The sequence below is a fragment of the Chironomus tepperi genome, unplaced genomic scaffold (genome assembly GCF_022539635.2).
Source record: "Chironomus tepperi strain 1889 unplaced genomic scaffold, CSIRO-AGI_Ctep_v1 contig_23, whole genome shotgun sequence".
NCBI classification, from domain to species: domain Eukaryota; kingdom Metazoa; phylum Arthropoda; class Insecta; order Diptera; family Chironomidae; genus Chironomus; species Chironomus tepperi.
The window spans coordinates 154027-174317 of record NW_027226145.1 but is presented as its reverse complement, the minus strand read 5'-3'; the positions used below and the strand labels follow the sequence as shown (position 1 = coordinate 174317).

Here is a 20291-nt window from a genome sequence, read left to right as displayed (position 1 = left end):
TAAAATATTTTTTTGGGTGACAGAATGTTTTGAACCGTCTGAATAAGGCTTTAATCAGTACAAAGTTATCAAAATTCAATTTTCACTTCTGTTACGCAGTCGTAGATAATTAGTCACTTATATTTGGATTATTTAATATTTTGTACAATGACAGCAAGCTTAGAAATTGAAAAAAATGCACAAAACCTTAAAATATTGCAGAATTTACCTTCTTGAAAAGCTTCAGAAAAATCGATATTTATTGAAATAATTGTAAATGTAAACAGGATCGTGCGCCACATTAAATGACTGAAATGATTGTTAGTTTTTAATAGAAAGTCTATCAAGCTTAATAAAGGCGTTATTCAGTTCTTGAGCCGCTGAGCTCTCAATTCACGCTCTAATGAAGGGACGACTTATTGGTAATTCAAGGAATAAATCCACAAGATGTTGAGTGCCTTCACCATTTATTCAATGATTTTTTTTTTTTGAATATCAAGCACTGCCAATTGACCGTGAAAAATATTTTATTTGCGGACGAAAATTTAATAATTTTGAGCAGTTTTGAGAACCGCTTGTAGACTAAGCTTACTGCTTTTTTTAATTTTTTTGCGTGCAGCTAGTGCTCATCATTCGTTTGCACAATTTTTACTACAACTATTTGCACTTTAATGTCTAAATGAATGAATGCAACAATATATAAACATTTCAAGACTTACTCACGTGTTGACAGAAATGATTTAAAACTTGCTGTTTTTTTTTGGAATTGTTATAATTTTCACGCTAGACAAGTATGTTTCGGAACTACTGAGCGTCAACTATTGGCATCTCGTAATGAAATGATTTGCACTGGAGATTATCTATTTATATAGATAGTGACTGGCACTATGCAAGATGATTAATTTATTGATGCTTATTACATACAATGTTGCATACGGGAAGTGCGACATCGAGTTAATCTCCAATAGAAATGAATTTAAATATTTAGGGGTCATTCACTTATGACGTCTGATACATAAGGATGGGTTTGGAAGAGACCAAATCTCTGGTTACCAGACAGATATAGAGTTAGTTTCTGTTCTTACATGCCTGCATTTTTTTGGATAAAAGATGCACAGGCCGACAGTGTTAGGTTATATCTCTAAATTAATCTGAGGCTTCATGTCTACGTATTTTGCTAGAAAGCCGCGAATTTTGGACGAACCCTAGTTTTAATCAAGCTCTCTAATCTAGTCTATAAGTTCAGTTTAGCTATAGACTTGATGATTAGTTCCTTTTGATACTTTTGATCTATTCTTGCTAAAACAGTTACCTTTTCTAGTTAATTTTGATGTGTCTTAAAGTGTCAATATGATACGTATTCCTTTTCGACTTTCTTCACAAAAGCTAATCGTTGTCGTCGTTAAATCCCGTCCATCATTTCTGGTTAATGTTTAAGTTGTAAATGACTCAAGTGAACAACTAGGCATAGTGTCTAGTCAATAGTTTAACCTAAGGAGGGTTTTCAATCCCGGGATTGATTTGTATGGAATTCCGGGATTACATACATTTTGATTCCGGGATTGAAAACCCTAGACCTAAGGTCGTCAAAAAAATAAAATATATTTAAGAAAATGTCATTAATCATCGACCGTTTAGTTAATTACTGGATTTCATGCCAAATTTTCCACTCGGGGTAGTTTAATTTAATTACTTTCCAAAATAGCCTAGAGTTGAGGTTGTCAGTTAAGACATTTAGACAAGCCCATAAAGCCCTCTTCATTTGTACCAGCTCAGTCTGGATAATAGCACCTGACAAACATTCCCGACTGTTATAACTAGACATTAACTTGCACTTAAAGTATTTTTGTCCACTCAGGATTTGGTTACGAGAAGTTTGGTGTAAATTATTAAGCATCGTACTCTTGGACATCAGCTATAAGCTTGCAAAAAATGAATTTTTCAACGGTCTGGCTACTGAATAATCTGATCAATTAAATACGTAAAATTTCAGTCTACTCTGGTCACAAAACTTTCGATTTCGATTTCGAGAATCAACACACTCTACTGAATTTGTAGATTTAGAAGTCACTAACAAATGATCATTTACATACTTACTTTATGTCAAAACTACTAAACAGGTATGAGAATTATGAATAACTAGAAGATATCAATTCAGCTGTAACTGAATTTTGCAACTGAAATTAGAGTAAAGTAAAGTTTCTGATGAATATTTGAAGTAACTTTAAAGCAAAATTCAGCACTTAAATATTTACCGAGATAGAAATAATTCAAAGCACCACCAAGAACTTAAGAAGCACAACAACGAATGGTTTGAAGCATGTTAAGTAATTTATGAGTTTTGACAATTCCCCACACAAGCAATTTTCATGCTCAATGAATGGCTAATTTATGTATGAATTTACGCTTGAGCATATAAAAAAATGTTTTGCACTTGTTTATTAATTAATTTAAATCATTGGCCAATAATTAATTAAGTTTTAGTGATTCTATTGCAATTTTAAAAATTGGAAGGAAATGGACATTTTTTTCTGAAAATTTTAAATCTTTTGTACACGGATCCAAGGAATTGACACTGCTACAATTCTTTCATTACCTTTCATCCGACCCATTGATTCATGCCTGATTTGGCAGGTCTTTGGTAGACCAGACTCCAAAAGATAAAAAAGGGAACTGTAAAAGAATCCGGACTGAAGTGTAATGATCTCCATTATGCAGTCCTGTGTATAAAATTTAGTCTTCATTAGAGTTACTATCTTGGTTAAGCATGTATTACAATTGGATTCCTTATCAAAGTTCAGAGTGCATTAATTTTATAATTTTTTTGATAAATGCATTACTTCCGCGTTCTACTTTTCACTAATTAAATATAATACATTTTTATCAATAGTGACATGCAATCCGCCGCTTATAAATTGCAGAATTAGTTCCATATTGTGCTTCAATTATTCATATACATAATTCTCATCATTTTAGGAATAAATATTAGACATGTGAATTTCCGAGAGTTTTTGCATAAAAGTAATTAATGAAATTTTAATGAGTCAATACTAATCAATGCTTCATTGATATCAATAATATGCGGAAACAGAGATATGCAACTAGCATCCTTGTTTTCAGTTGTAAATTACTAGTAAAACCTGAATTAATAAATCAAGTTTGATCAAAATTAAAATGATGTTGTTCAGCTATGATGTCAAACATTGTATTTTGGAGTATAAAGCTGTGTTTGCATCCTTTGTCACAAAATTATCCTAACAGGCAAAGAGGCCGCTTATACGTACCGTGGTGGATTTTCTGTATTGTGAAAGCATACTCATTGCCTGTTAGGGTATGTTCGTTCTGTCATCTTTAGTCTTTCATTATTTCGCAAATAGCCTGAGAACTAGACTGCTTTCCCGAAAAGCACAACATGTTTGCTAGGGTACCGCTTCTAGGTATGTCATCGAATTAACAGCCCTAACATACGAGCATACATATGCTCAATGAGCAAATTACGGTACCAATAAGCATGCTCACTAATGAGCACGGAACTTTTGTTAATTGGTACCATAAAATGCTCATACTCTTATGCTCGTTAGACGTTATCGACTAATTTCGATCCATTTTTACAGCAAAAAATGATTTTCGCCGCATTGTGCGTCTAGGGTTCCGAAATAGACTTCGAAATAGGCATTTACGATAAATAGACAAAATACCGTTAAAACTCGTGATTAAGCTGTCTTCAATTAGTTATATCGCATTTTAACCACTCAGGAACTCATCATTGCTTTAAAATGTGTGCATCCACTCAGGACTTATATCTAATTACAATGATGATACAGGAAGACTACTAATTCATGAATGAATCCTATGAGAGCCCCAACTGCATGTTGACCGTGGAAATTAAATTGAAAATCACTGTCAAAATAAATTATACAACCAGGAAACGTGATCATCAGGAATAAATCATATGGAAGGATTTAATTTACCCATAATTAAAATATACATCATTAACAACAAAAAAAATCGTCGCTTTATTTACAGTCAGCTTTCATCGATTTATAAAAAACCATTGATCCGACTGCGGTGAATGAAAAAGAAGAGAACGGAAAGTGTGTTATCTGTGTGAGCACGTGCTGTGCATTAAAAGTACGTTAATCTTTATTTTGTTCTGGTAGGTCAGTTTTACACAAATAATTTTACATTTGTACGATTCTTCTGCTTCATTTCATAAATTTGTTACTTAAGACTGGCCATTAATGATGAATATCTTGTAATCCAGGCGTCCAATTCCATCCATATAAAAAAATTGAGAACATAAAACAAGATTCAATGGAATAAATAACTTCTCGTAGCCTACTTAATGTCGATGACACATATTTTCATTCTTACATGCTCCATATTCAGCACCAGTTTCATTTTCTGCTGTCGTCTATGACATCAAACATGGAATAAAAATGTTCATGTACATTCATTTGGAATTTAATGCTGAACTATTTACGTACTTGAAAAACTTCTTCACTTTCGAAATCGGGAGAGATTTCTGTATAGATTCTCTTGTAAGTAAATACAGTCCGCATCATGATGATAATGAGAATCTGAGGTGAAAGAATGAAGTAAACAGAATTAAAAGTTTAATGACTTAATCTCGAGATTAATTTAATCTTTTTTTTAATTCATTGGATGGTGGGAAGTCGGTCAACTACTAGTAGCTTGAACTTGACACAGGAAATGCAAAACTGAGTATCATAAAGACAGGAAATGAATTCCAAGAACTGCATCTAAAGTACTGGAAATTGGAATTTGTAATTGGTAAGCCTTCCTGTTTTCGGTACAACCTAATTTTTGCTTTATACCAGTCAGTGAAGGACAAACTGCGTGCTACGACACATTCGTGTGCTGTGTTTATTCACATGTGTCACAAAACTTTATCTAGGGCTGTGCAATTGCATAAAAAATGCAGTCCAGCACTGGATTATAAAAAAAGAAGTAAAGGAAGTCTAGAATTAAACAAGTTTAAGGAACAAGGCTGGACATTTTCTGATTGCATGCATTTTAAGAGATTGTGCATCAATGGTTCTAATGATGTTGGATTTTGTATCTTGGTCGAATACAAGAATAAGAACTGAACAATGAGCACTGTATAGAGTAATGGTTTATAACCAAGGTGTGCCTTATAACATGAAAGGATGCCCACCACTAGTTGTTCACTAGCATAGAGAAATAAAATTTTAATGAGCATTTTGCCTCTCCCTAGTAACCCCCGGTAACTCAGGAGTTAAGAGCACTTGACATGTAATTAATAGGTTGTGAGTTTAAGTCCTACTCAGGCTATGCTGTGTGGGGAAGTGTACTCTAGATCCTTAAATGTGGTAAAGTTCCAAACAAATGATTCTCTTGAGCAATATCAAAAGTATGTATCGATAGTGTAATGTGGAACTAGTGGGGAAGTTATGCGTGGCTAATGCTGATTCAGTTCCAGTTTTATAACCAAAATCCCATTATTCATTATACAAACTACAGACGACTCAACTCTTATTTTCCATTAAATACTTGTAAAATACATCCCATAGTCATGTATCCTTAACTTACCATAATAATTGCAATAACAACATTCATTGACACAGTAATCGAAATCAACATTTCAATTATATCCAAGATGATATAAAAACATCCTTTAGTGTAAATATTTTCGTCATTTAAATTCGCTTTCAAAGGAATATACCCTTTGGCACAGCTAAAAGGCAGCCATGAAGAAATTTCCTTTGACACTCTTGTCTCGTCTCTTGGAAATTTAATTTTCATCCAGTCTGTATGATTGTGAACGCCGCAACACTTGTAGTCATATTGAAGGTCATCCCATATCAAGACCCAGTGGGGATCTTGTGGATATAATTGAAGTCCCTTGATGAGTGAATCTTCAAAATTCGCCGTGACATAATTCATCGTATCCACAAAAAGCCATGTTGTGAAAAGACATCCAATAGCACTTTCGACTGTCAAAAATATCCACAACTTGATGAGAACACCCAAATGTCTTGTATAAACATCATCGAATAACATAATGACAGCAAATCCACAGCAATAACATATTGATATGTGTAATCCATAAAGTTTGATGATGAAAATTACACTTTGAACTTCGTGCTTATCAATTTGAAAGAAGTGACTTTGGATGAATAATTTGACATATTCGCAAATTAAAGCTATTGATATTCCAGCAAGGATTTCGATGATGAATAGAAAGATGAGAGTCCTGAACAAACAGTTGTATGATCTCTCAGACTTCATCTTATTGTCTTTATTTTGTTGTTGTGAAAATATTTTCATTGATTACTTTGATTGGAAAATTATAATTTATTTTATAGCTGTTGCTGTAAGTATAAGTAATCAATAAACAGTTGTAATCGTTAAATTCATTAAAGTACATACTTTATTTAATTAATTGCCATTTTATTGCTCGTTAACACTAATTTTTTATACAGTTTAGTTCAAGAAATATTTTCCACGATTAATTGAATAATTGTTCGTGTTAAAGTCGTTCAATTATTATGGATCATTAAAAATTTTAGCTTGGAACTTCTTGTAAATTCCCACATATGCATAGTAGATGCATGCTCCCAGACTCTACTATAAACTTTGTATTACCTCCCAAGCAGGAAATCTACTCTAAAATGGAAGAAAGACAGTCACCACGGACACGTTCCCGAGTAGATAACTTGACATAATGTCTAGTTATTAACTAGATTTTAAATTTGTCTAATGTCAAATTTTACGGAATGTTCCAAAGAAAACGTCATTAGTCATATGTAGGTCTTATTATTAATTAGACATTTTGTTACTTTGTCTACGGTTGCGTTGTATTTTTACGTTTTTTCAATATTTTGTCCTCAAACGGACCAAACGGACCCTATGACCATAGTGACTATGTCCCTGTGACTACGGATTTCTACTCTGATTTGTGATTGATTTTCTAATAAAAACTACATTTTATGGATTATAAATTAAGTGTTAATCAAAAATGAACAAGCTCAACATTATGCATGGATACTTAATATAGTTTTGGTCGTAAACTCAGTATCAGATTTTGCCACTGGATGATCAAACAAATTTTTTTCTCCGATTCACTTTAACAGACAAACTCGAATAGGACAAATCAGTTAATCGATCAAAATTTTGATCTCAGGCTTGCGTGACTCTGACTAAAAGCTGGATTCTGCTTAAATCCGATACCATGTCAGAGTTATGTCGTTTAGGTGTCACATTTTGAATCGATTAACCGACTTGTGCTATTTGGGAAGAGCATACTCACCTACACAATTGTGCATATGAATATACTTAATCAGTATATTTGAGTAACCTCTTTGTCTATTAAGACATCGATTTAAGCCAGTGTTGTTCAAAATGTTTGCCAAAGTCGAAGCTGTCCAGTGGCGCAAAAAAAATTTGGACAACAGTGCTTAAGTTGATTCTTCCCAAAAATATGAAGTCTAAGTTGATTTCTAGTTCATTTTCAAGTAACTTTATACTAAATTCCGTTAATTTCTAATAAAAATAAATAGCCTTCGATAATCTCAAATTTCTTTCTTATTTGATGCTCTATAATTAACCAAAATGAATCATCAAGTCTTAATTTATGAATAAAGTACTATTCTGATGATCATTTGGATTGCAGACTTCTTACAAATGGCTCAGCCTTCTTTTGATATTCATTCTCCTCGCGAACATTGTTCTGAACTCTCTTGTCTGGTAAAAATGGTGTTGGAAAGTCTCTGTTGATCAAAAATGGTGCAGTTTGTCCATAAGATTTTGAGTGTCCATTTCCTGAAGAAGTTTTTAATGCACCGAGAAGGAAAAGCATAATTGCAAGTTTTCCAGCGAACAAAGACTTCACTAAGAGTAATTTTATTTTGGCAACCATAAATGGCAAAACTGCTGACTGAATCAGGAACGGAAGAATGAACAGTGGAAGAAATTTGCCTATACCTGATTTTTTGTCACCGCGACCTGTTAGAATAGAATTGGATGAGAAAATGTTTTAGTTAAGATTCTTGAAATAATTCAATTAAATTAAGGGATTGCTGTCAGTAATTACAGTATGGTGCTTATAATTTGCAGTTTAAGCCTGAGTGACACAACGGCAAAAAGTCGAAATCAATTTAATGATGCCTTCAGCTCAATTGCGTGTCTTACTGTTTGCACAGCGAAATGCTAAGCCTTAGATCTAAATCATGTCAACTGTGACATCACATTGTCTTAGTTATAAACTGTGACACTAGGGTGACTAGTGTAACAATCACAATGAAGTAAATCATTTACGACATTTTTGTCAGTAGCATCCAGAAGAACATCATCATAAAAACCTTAAACTGTACAAATGAGAAAAGGCTTCATCCCTATTCTATCGTAGACTACGTCATGGATAGTATTTACAAAATAACACTTAGTCAACAAATGAAGTCCGAAGAAATGAATCCGTCAAGAAACAGGACTACTTCATGTCTACTCGGTTAATACGGTGACGTATCTGTGGCATAAAGAACACTGTGTGCTGTTCGGGTTTGGTGTTGATAAATTTATGCAACTCTTCCCTTCTTAATTTGTGTTGATCGAGTTGGAAACTGATTTTTTTCTAAAATATGTATCGCTCAGATATGAAGTCAGTACTTTTGAATAAAAAGACTATCTACTCTCAAATACCAGAACTCAAGATTGTTATGCTTCACTAACTACTTCACTGCATAAATAACAATAATAACTGCTCTATTGCCTGAACTAGAAGTTAATCAGATGTAATTTTTTTGGATTCTTTGGTTCAACAAACTTTAGTTATGCCAAGTATGTTTCAATGCTTAAGCAAGTGGCACAATAAAATTCACAAGAATCAAGTCTCATACAATCAGTCAGTCAATCTAACATAAAATTACCTGTAAATATTTCTTGCAACGCACGATGATCTAAATTCACATTGACTGTGTCATCATCGGAATCAACTGTAACATTCAACAGTTGACCAACTTTAAAGAGCGTTGAATTCTGATTTTCTGTTACTTCAATTTCCTCATCGATTTTCTCTTCTTCATCATCATCATGAGAATCTTTTTCGTCGGCAATCAAATTTTGCTGAGCTTCTTCTTTTTGCGGTTCTTCATTTGTGTTCTTGAAATCAAATGAACCAAAGTCATTTGAAATGTGCCTCACGTCTTTCACTTTGCTGAGTTCAGCAACGTATTTTTCAGGCATCTTAATTCTACTGCTAATTTTTTTCGTTAATGTTTCTGCTGACGGTGATGGAGATGTTGAACCTTCGGTTGTTTTCAAATGCCTGGCTTTATTTCCGAAAATATCATCATCCTCAAATGGAGTAAATTTTGGAACATCTGCATCGAAGTTTGCAGGTTTTAATGCTTTTTGGACTCTGCAGTTTGCATTGAGTATTGATAGAAATACAAGAATCAACAGCTTCCAATTAAACATCTTTATTATTTTCTTCCAGACCAAACACTTTTACGATCCACACTGCTCAACGATTAGCTCAAAACTGACTGCAAATTAAATTCTAAGCAGTGGCAATAAAAGCAGTAAAAGAATGAAAGTAGAAAATAAGAAGAAAAGAAAATGTTGTTATGGATTTTTTGCGAGCATTTTCAGATTTCGATGTCCACATTTCTGTTGGATCTAATCGTACAGTTCAACCGTTACGATTGAAAACCGTTTCATTTTTACTTTTTATTCAGCATGAATGTTTATGTCTGTTCTACATTTTACTCGCATCAAGTTAAAAATAATTACCATTATGGTAAATACTAGAAATTAGGTATTTAAGTGATCTAATTGTGGGATATAATGAATGTTGTGCATATTTGCTGCGATGTTAAATTGTTTATTTCGCAATTTTTGGTTTTGTGGAAAATTGAATTTCGAAGGTTTTGTGGATATTGAGAGAAATAAATTTTGATAAAATGAGGATCGGATGTTTATCTTGTTTGATTTAGAAATTGGTGCTTATACTCATATGTAGCATCATATGCACTTTATTCTAATTCAAAGAATTAGAACTCATTAAATTAGCCTTACTTATTGTACTTACTTCCCCGAATAACAAAAGTCTGGCAACTTTAACAGACAATAAGCATTCACTTAAATGAGCGTGCTTATGATTGAGAGTCAATCAATATAATTGAACATTCTCTATTTTATGAGCATGCTCACGGGCATGTGATCTGTCTGCTCGAGTAATCGATAGGAAATCCGGTCCCAAGTCTGCATGACTCTGTCTTGGCGCCGGATTTAATCTAAATCACTTGCCAATGTCACACTAGTCTGGTGCTGGATTTTTGATCTATTAAGCGACTTGTGCTTTTCGGGTTGCTTCAATGTCTGCAAATATCATTTCTGATCCATGGCCTCCTATAAAAATAAAAGAAGCATAAAACGCTACAAGCCAATACAAGCCTTGAACCTGAAATTGTAAATAACTTTAGTCGTTATCTGTTATTTATCAGGTAAGTGAATGCATTCACTTTCTTTCCTGATTACGGAAGCTGACAGTTTTAAAACAATTTCATTTTATTGGATTGTCACGAAATAATTAGCATGACTTAGAAATAGAGCAATGCCTTTGAAGTGTATTGTGCAATTGAATTCTCGGTTTTTTGTGTAGTTTTCAAGTTAGACTTTGGAACAGGCTGTGATTAGTCGACCTTTAGACTAGTAATATGTAAACTTGGCATTTCAGGTTTTGAGGCTTGATATTTGATTACAATTTAATATATCCCATCTATCTTTATTTACTTCGCTGGCTTTACAGTTCAGTTGTGATCCATGTTACCTACCTCAGATGTCGCCGAAAACCAGCTCTTTAATTAATACCAATTTTCAATATTTTCTCGATCGATAGCTTCTTACCATGAGATCTTTGGCCGTCCATGTGATATATTGCCATATCTATATATTGCCACGTGATATATCTAATCTAATATTGTTTAATCTTTGATTCTCAAGTATCATGCCGTTCTAAATCTCAAAGGAAAAATTGTCAAAAACAGATTCAAAACCAAGTCATATATACGACATTTTAACGTTTAGCCGCCAACCCGGCAATGAGTGCTCTATGCGACTATGTTGGATCAAACATTCTTTTTTCTCAGGTTCAAGGTCAGAATTCCTTGATCTTTAAAAGGAATTTTGTGAGATAAAAATCTTTTATTTTTAACATTCAAAGACATTCCGAATCGATTTGTGAAACAAGGAATCCTACAACCTCAAACATAAAATAATTCAATAAACTTCACATCTACGTGTGAAAAAGTTTCATCTTATGTTCTTTTTTTTTAAATCTCCACTTTAATCTCGTTTACAAATTTCCTTCTTCTTATTCCTCATTTCTCGTAAACGATCTCAATAAAAATTACCTTAAAAAAATTGAATGCAGCAAGTATGTAAGGGCAGACAACGGTGCCTCTTGAAATGTAATTTATTTTATGATATAACATCCATTCTATGTAGCATAAAGAAGGCCATTTATCGTATATGTATGTTAAGAACAGAACGAGATAAAAAGGTACACATCACATTTATTGTATCCATTCATCCATCCATCTATCTGTGTGTATTTATCTATGAACTTCAATGGGTTTTTTTTTCTTAATTTCGGTTGTGACGGGAGAAAAAAAAAACGGATGTTGATGGCCTAAATGGCACCTATTGCTGGCTATTAATCGAATTTTTTATTGTTCTTAAAAGGGATACTTAATACTTGTTTTTTAAATGCATTTTATTCTTAGTGGGTATGGATACATATGTGAGCAATAAAAGTTAAATTATTATGTCTGCGTTTTGTCTGTTTGATTGATCAGGTGGGACATTTGGTGTGAGTCATGTGGAGTAAAAGATTGATGGCTTTAAGATTTTAGAACTTGTATTTTTGGATCCTTTTTCAATTTATTGCTGATTTAGGAGGAAAATGTTGTATTTTATCCAAGATTCTGTAGATATACGTGCATGATGCTAAGGACGGCCACAATTTTTTGGTGTTAAAACAGGCAAAAGCAGTGGTTATGGTGGATATTGATTGGTTATCATGTCAATTTGATGTTATATTGTCTAAAGAGTGATGTAGTGATGCCCCAGCAACTATCTTGTGCCACTCGGGACTTACTTAACTTAATTTTTCTATCGATCATGTTTTGGTTGTGTCTTACTTACTTACTTTGATGCCCGTACAAATCAACTGTGATCCATTAACTCTCTCAGATGTTGCCTAAAGCTGGTTCTATCGCCGACTTCCGCCTGCAAATAGCCATTACCAAATGCAATACTGTCTCTATCGACAGCTTCCTTCCAGAAGCTCTTTGGTCTACCACGAGCTCTTTTACCATCCACAAAGTCTGATTTAAAGACCTTATTTAGTGGAGTACTGTTTTTTCTAAACTTACTTACTGGATACACATGCTCTGAAGTGAATCCTAGATTACTACAAAAGGCTTTCCATCTGAATCTATTACTTGCCTTTTCCCATTCGACTCCACATGACTCCATATAAAATTCACGTCCACTTCAAACTCTCCTTAGCATTAATCTTCAAATATTCACATGCGCGTATAAAGTCCACCCTATAAAAATCATTTACAACTTTTTATCTATTTCCTCTAATTTGTATCACAAATTACTTTTCAAATTTTATAGTTTGAAGCATTAAACAGCTCCTAAAATAATGCGCACAGAGTTAACGAACGATAAAAATTAAATTAGTTCCGCCATCAAATTTTTAATTTAGAAAAACTGTAACGGCAGTAAAATTATAGGCTCAAATAATGGATAAATATATGCAGACATGGATGTAATTTTTATTAATAATCATTAAGAATCAATTTCTATTTTGTCTGTTCCTTTTGTTTCTATTGTGTCTCGCTAAGGAACTAGAACAGTGGTGGACAACCTTTGTTTTGGGTCACGGCACACCTTCGCGGTAAGTCACGACATAGAATACGTTCCATTGCATTTCTAAGTAATTTCAGCGGTACTTTTGTGCAGTGGTGGGCAACCTGTGTGCCGTGACACACTAAAAAGGCTATGAACTGTATGTCGGATGTAGTCTCAGTTAAGGCTAACCACCAAGGTGTACAACAAACAATAAAATAGTGTCCACCACTGCTCTAGTGTGTCGAGGCACACAGGTTGCCCACCACTGACTTAAAGATGTAAAGTAATATGCTTTTATGGACAAAACCGAATTTATTTTGTGGAGGAGTCAATTTTGTTTATATTTTCTCTTCATGCTTGCATGCCTCACATGATATGCATAGAGAAAGAATGGAAAAACTATCATTGCATGAAATAAAGAGTCAGTTCTATTTGCTCTCGTGTCTTTTGGTGGTATTTTATTATTAATTAATTATAGACTTTTGTTGTTTGATTCCACCACACATAATATGCATGCATGCAGTTTAATGGTATTGAAAACTATAATTAGGATTATAATGTATGATAATATTACATTACTGACATGATAAATGAGACAGCTGAAGAAATGATCGGAAATTAAACTTTTTTCTTTTACGTTCTTAATTTGCATTTTGTTGGGAACGGAATTGTAAATGAATATTCTAGGATTTTTGGCTGCATTTTATGGCTCAAGAGATAAAATTATTAAAAAAAATCATCGTAAAATTTTCCAATGAATATCATTATGCAGCCATAAGAGGCAATTTATGTAAATATGATATTCTGTATTCATGCAACTAAATATTGAAGCTTTCAATGACTACAAAGTATTTCAAATATGAGCATCAATTGATTGAGTAATAAATTTCGTTAAACTGCATGTTCCTACATATGTATGTGCCAATGATGGAAATTCCTTGGATATTCATCTTAGTGTCTGAATATTTTGTCGAATTCATAGACTTAAAATTTGATATCCTACCTATATTTTTACCATGAAATTTACTGCAGTCATTAGGATAATGGAATCACAGTGAAATATTTTTAATTCTGAAAGACACATGCTGCAGAAATGATGAAAAATTTGGTCCTAGACCAGCGAGACTCTGGTTTTAAGCAAGTTTCGATGAAATCCAGCCAGAGTCAAGACGATTATAGCTCATTTTCAATCTAACTTCATGTAATTTATTACAGTATCTTAGGAAGGATGCAGTTATTTATATTAAAATTTCATCAACCCGATCAGCACTCATTGAAATGTTGCCACCATGGCTCCGAGACAGGAGTAAACTTAAAACTAAGAGTTAGCCAATTGGCGAATTTGGTTGTTTTTCTCAATTGAGTGCTAATAGAATCTAAGCTTATTACCGTATCGGGTCAGTTCCTAAAATAGACTTGATTTAGGCATAAAGCAGGATTTAATCGAATCTGGCCAAGAAATAAGTCCACACTGGCCTGTGGATAAAGTCACCCTGTCCTTGAAAAAAAATTTTTTGTTATTTCTAAGCCTTGTGCCTTCTCAGTATAAAGGAAAAACATTAAACCGCATTAAATTGACATTATTCTCCAAGATTTTCATCTTCGTTTCTTTTACATTTGCCAATTTTGCGGATAAATTTTATTCATCTGTAAACATGATGTAAGGTCCTGTTTTGATTTGATTGACCTTTATCAAAATCCTTACCCAATTTTTACAGAGTCTATTCTTATTAGTCTGAAAACATAAAAATTTAAGAAAAACAAATATGTCTGATGTCCATAAAGTATATATCGAATCAAATCATTCCTTGATGTTTTTTCCTTGAAAATTATAAAATTTAATAAAGGTATGAATTTTTCAGAATTTAAAGCTTTAAGTAGTCACTTAGCAACTACCTCTTCGATCAAAACAATAAACTTTTTTGTTTTTAATAATGCAAGGTATTTTTTTAAGCTTGTGTAAACAATGAAAAATATGATCCTGATTCTTCAACGTAAACAAGAATGAGTTTTGTGCAAAACAATAAATTGTAGAGTTTGTTGAATGGTCAAATTCCAAGAAAAAGTTTAAAGTAGGAGGAATGGTTGAAAAGTACGTACCCGGAAGGCACACGATGTAGACACGATGGTCAAAAATCAGAGCCCATGAGACCAATTTGACTCTGACGTAATGCCGGATTTCATCAATCTGATGAATGCCGTGCGATTTTGGTCGTGTCTTACCACCAAGGTGTATCATGAAAAATAGATCGTTGCCCACAAATGCATTAGAACCATGTTGATCTCGAGCTGGATCATGTCAATGCTGTGTGATTTTTAGTGTAACTCTTGCAAGGGAGGTGATTACAATTTTGTTAAGGAATCCTGTTAAGGAACTGACTTTCATTCATGAGTTTGTTATTTTAGTGGAATCTGAAGAACCATAAGTATATAGGTGAATCTGCCAGTCTGAGGGTATGACCTCTGTGATCGAGTTCATAGGCAACTGACCGGATATCTGTATCGGTCATTTGGGAGTCCGTGGGTTAGATTCCAACCAAAACCGATCTCTCAATGCATAATTTAGAATGTGGTGTCAATATTAACAGGATTCGCGCAATCCTCAAGGCATTACAGTCATAAAGCATTCCGGAGGATCTAGAGTGGGGTCTTGAAAGCTGTTTTTATCGTCACATAACTTCCGAACATCCCCAACTTCAAATCGGATATAAATGTGTAAACTTCTCTTTAAATTAAGAACTAAGTCCGAATTATGCATATATGCTGAAAACAAATTTTGTGACATGTCAAGAGAGCCAAACGGGTTATTGGACAAGACAAATGAGATTGGGTTTCTCGATTGGGATTAAAGAGTCAACAAAAATAATTCCGAAAAGAAATATTCTTCTTCCGATTACAATTTTCAGTTGAAAAAAGTTGTACAACCGAGCATTATAATCATCGAGAATACACCGTAAAGTTTGACATTGAATTGTGTTTATAAACATTATGTAAGAGCTGCTCTCTGGTGAGAGGATTTACTTCTCTCAATTATTTTACTCTCTCAGAATTTTTGTCTCTTTTTGGAATCATTTGGAATGTGAAACACAAAGGGAACAAAATTCATTTTCAGCAATCTCTTCAGTGGCAACAGAAGCATGAAATCGGCTTACAATTGACGACTGTTCAAGACAAAAAGAGAGGAAAAAAAATCCTCGAAAAGGCATCAGTGCGAAGCCTCTTTTTTTTCGACATAATCAAATTGCATTTTAGCATGCCTATCAACACAAAAGGAATCAAAAGAAGAATGAGAAAAAAAAACTTTGCCATTTATTCCTAAAAAGCATTTCACGTCTTAGTTGATGAGTGCCAATAGAAAAGGTTGCTAATTAAACAAATTAGCATTTTAATTGAGAGCTTGTCGAGAAGAAAAGAGTACAGAAACTTTTTACTCAAGTTTGACAAGAGCTTATTCATAATTGATGTCTAATGTAAAGGCTGAGAAGCTTGAGTGAGCTAGTGACGTAGTTAGAGGATTTGTTGTCTAATTTTGTGACATTTCTTATAAGCCGATTACAATCACAGCCTCGAGTGACACATTATTTAGTTTAGTTACTTCGCTGACATGAACAGATCAAGTGTGATCCATGACCTCACTCAGTCAGTTCCTGAAGCTGACCCTATCGCTGACTACCGTTTGTAAATTACCAATTCCAGTAAAGGGACACATTAATGATAAAAATTCTCATTATCATGCCGTCACGGTGCCGTCAGAGCAACTCCGCGTCTTTCCGTTAATTCAAAACAGCGTTATCCTAACGGACCAAAAAGGGATTTATTAAATTTTGTCCAAAAACAGTTGTTCTGCATTATAAATGCGCAGACCTGCAGTTTTCAATTGTACCTTATAGTTCGTCCAAGCCTCCAGGTCAGCAATTCTTTACCAACCCTCGAATTTCTAATTAAATTCCCATTTTTAATTCCCACTATTTACGAACGACCCCTGAGTAAAATATGAAAACTCTTCAAACAACAACAACAAAAGAATGTAAGCATTTATTTCCGGGTAGATGACTAACAAAAGGATTAAAGCTTATAGTGTATGTTAAACGTTACCGTAAGAGAATTAATTCACATGCTGCAGAGAGGAAAAATTTCTGATGAGAAAAAATAATTTTTTTCACCACAGTAATATCAGTTATTATTGTTATTTTTTCCTGTAATGAAGGTAGACGATTGGTAGATAAATAAACGGATGGATGGATAGATAAATCGTATAATTAAAAAATTTAAATTTTTTGATTATCTAATGCTGTGAATAGGGTTAGAGAGATACTCATAGTCGATGGATTATCATTTTTTTTTACTTTATCATGATATTGCGTACCAGGAAGTAGGTACGAACTAAAAACGCTTAAAACATTCAATAAATCGATCAAAAATTTACGAGTTAACTCCGAAACTACGTCATAATCACGTCGGCCTGGTATCGGGTTTTGAACCGATTAACCAATTTTTTGATTCCTTTTTGGCCAAAGAACTCATGCAAAAAGATTGTTAAAATAAAAGGCTAAGCATATTGTATTGGGAATTGGCAAAGGGGAACCAGCGATAGAGTCAGTCTTAGAAACCATGTGAGAGAAGCCATGGATTACGTACGATCTGTATGGCCAGTTAATTTAGCAATTGACTTGAGCTATTCCGATTTATATGAAATCTATTCGGCACAAGTCAACTTTTCCATACAAAATCGGATTCGAGTTCAAGCTCTGATAATTATAAACCCAACAAGTAATCATACGTTTGAAACATATCATGAGAACTTCTGAAATCATATGTTTTGGAAACAGGATTTACTCTTGTAGAACTCTGTTTTGTTGACTCAGTCTTTTTTATCATGCAATAGTAATTCCGGATATAATCAGTAATGCCATCAATGATATGACTCTTAGTAAAACAGTTATAGCAGTGGTAGTCAACATATATGCCGCCAAAAATTTAAGAAATGCCATAAAACGAATGTCATGTGTGTTTCTATTGAGGCTTCCTACCAAGGTGTGCTACGATAAACAATATATTGCCTCCACTGAATTATGGTTTGATATGCTACTTGACAAAAGTTTGATTAAAATGCCTAGTTTAGTTGTACTACTGACAAGAACTAATTGAACAATTTTTGATTAAGCTTCAAATCTAGAAAATTCAGCTTTAATATTATTTTTCTGAAAACTATTTTCAAGTTTTGTTGCTGAATAAATCATCATGAATTAATTATTATGTACACGAGTGTACGCCTACACTAAATTTCACTAACTAATCATAACAAGTGTTTTCCATGTTTGCATACCGAAAATTAATATATTAATGAGGTCTATAAGATATTCATACCTTGCGGTTAAAAAACTTATGACTTTATTAAAAATTATGTGTTTTCATGGCTTTCATCAAAATTCACTGTAATTTAATTCTTACTTAATCAAATCTTCCAAATGCAAATTATCCTGCCTATATAAATACCCTTATCATCTCGACTGACAATCGTCCATGAAAAAATTATGAAGATCTGAGGAGAGAAAATTATTGCATTTTAATTAAGGATTAATATTGGATTTTTTTTCATCCACACAGCACACTTGATGGAATCTACTCAAAAATTTCCATATATTGATCCAATCATTATTGTACTCTAATCAATTTATTTTGATTTTCATTTAGGAAAAGTTTCATCTTTCACATCCTTCACAACTCAACCTCCATATCGAACTATCGAGAGTACCAACCAACCCACATCCTTCATTTTGTAGGAAATCTTTCAGTGTTATGTATGTACATACACCAAACATGAACATTCATGAGTATATCTTGTATGTTCCTATCAAAATTCAATAATGATTGATAAAGATCCTTGGATATGGATACATTCATATAGACATAAATGAAAAAGCACAGCATATAGCATGTCTGGATTGTTGAGATGAATTCTAAATTGAATATAAAGTTCCATGGAGTATCCTTATCACTATATTATTGTATTACCAAAACCATCATCATCATCATCATCATCATCTCTCCTCTTCATGTTATTTCCTATCATGTTCGCTTATCCTTTCCCATAAGGAAAATTAATATTGAACAATAATGGTATTGATGTTGTCTTAAGATAGTTTTTTTTTTTTTTTTTTTTATTTTTTTGCTCTTGCTTCCTTTATTTCTGTTGGAAAAATACAAGTTTCATTTAATGCTTACACGTTCGTGACTTGAATTTTCCAATCGAAATGTTTGTTTCTTCTTGTTCTGTCTTTTTTTTTCTTCTTTCAGATGTTCAATAGATATAATAAAATTTTTTAGATGTTACGATAGATGGAAGCATAAGAAGAAGAAGCAAAAAAGATTATTAAAGGAAAATACCAATTCAGTGGTTACTTGAATTTGCTATATCTTTGGGGAAAACATAAAATACTTGAAGTATTTTGAGACATTTAAGATAATGCACTTTGGAAAATCATAAATTTGGAAAAGTTATGTGTAAGTTGAGTTTTTTCAGCTAAAATACCAAATTTATCTTTAGATTATATAATACCAGCAAGGCCGATTGCCGATTGGTAGAAAGAGTTGCAAATCCAACTATACTTGAATTGACTCTGGGCTGATCCTGGAATTCATCCATTTTTATTCCGTGTGATTTCGATGATATTCCAATTTCGATAACCTCACATTGGGGCCAAAAGTGGAAAAGATGGCAATAATTCATCTGATATGCCTATATTATAGACACTAGTGAGTACTATATAGGAAAAATAAAATTTCTCCCCATGAGTGCACTGTGCGCGTAATACGAGGGAAAACGTTTTTGGGTAGAGGGGACTTTCAAATCGCTCTAACTTTTCACTGCCTTAGCAGAATTTTTTGAAGTTTTTTTATTTAATAGGTATTAGTAAGGCCTTTCAGAAAAATATTCATATGTTACACTCTGGATCAATTTGGGTGTAGAAATTTCAAAAAAAGTTCGAAAAAAAGCACTTTTTTAGTATTTTTCACTTCCTGTGGCTGCATACGAAGCTATAACTGTTAATAAGTTACTGCATATGAAAGATCTTATTTATATCTACAATACCTACATACATCATAAAACAAAAAAATTCTGTACAGATAGTCAAAATTAGCTTTGAAGTTAAAAACACGTGGTTCTTCTGCCTTCTTGGGTCAATATGACCCCCCGAACATGACCAGCGGTTTTTTGAACCTAGTTATATTTTTACCTAACACACTTATCTATCTAATAAAAACAAAAAAATATCAATTTTTCTGCCAGCGCGATATCGAAAAATTGACTTGAAGGGGGTCTAGGGGGTACCTCAAATTTCAAAAATTTCTAGTAATTACCAAACTTGATAAAAAATTTTGAAACTTACAGATCTTATTCAAAT

At 33.3% G+C, this 20291-nt stretch overlaps 1 protein-coding gene across 1 annotated transcript; it reads right to left on the bottom strand.

The window, feature by feature from the left end:
* Positions 1 to 7589: 7589 nt before the first annotated feature.
* On the bottom strand, positions 7590 to 9474 carry LOC139093553 (uncharacterized). The gene is made up of 2 exons (XM_070644301.1): positions 8889 to 9474; positions 7590 to 7968 (listed from the first exon to the last, which is right to left on the bottom strand). The coding sequence occupies exons 1-2, from the start codon at positions 9436 to 9438 to the stop codon at positions 7622 to 7624; spliced, it is 897 nt and encodes a 298-aa protein (XP_070500402.1). The 5' UTR covers positions 9439 to 9474; the 3' UTR covers positions 7590 to 7621.
* Positions 9475 to 20291: the final 10817 nt, after the last annotated feature.

Coding starts and splice junctions, on each gene's coding strand:
- LOC139093553 (XM_070644301.1), bottom strand. CDS start 9,438: ATGTTTAATTGGAAGCTGTTGATTCTTGTATTTCTATCAATACTCAAT. Junction 7,969..8,888: donor GTTGCAAGAAATATTTACAG/GTAATTTTATGT, acceptor CTATTCTAACAG/GTCGCGGTGACAAAAAATCA.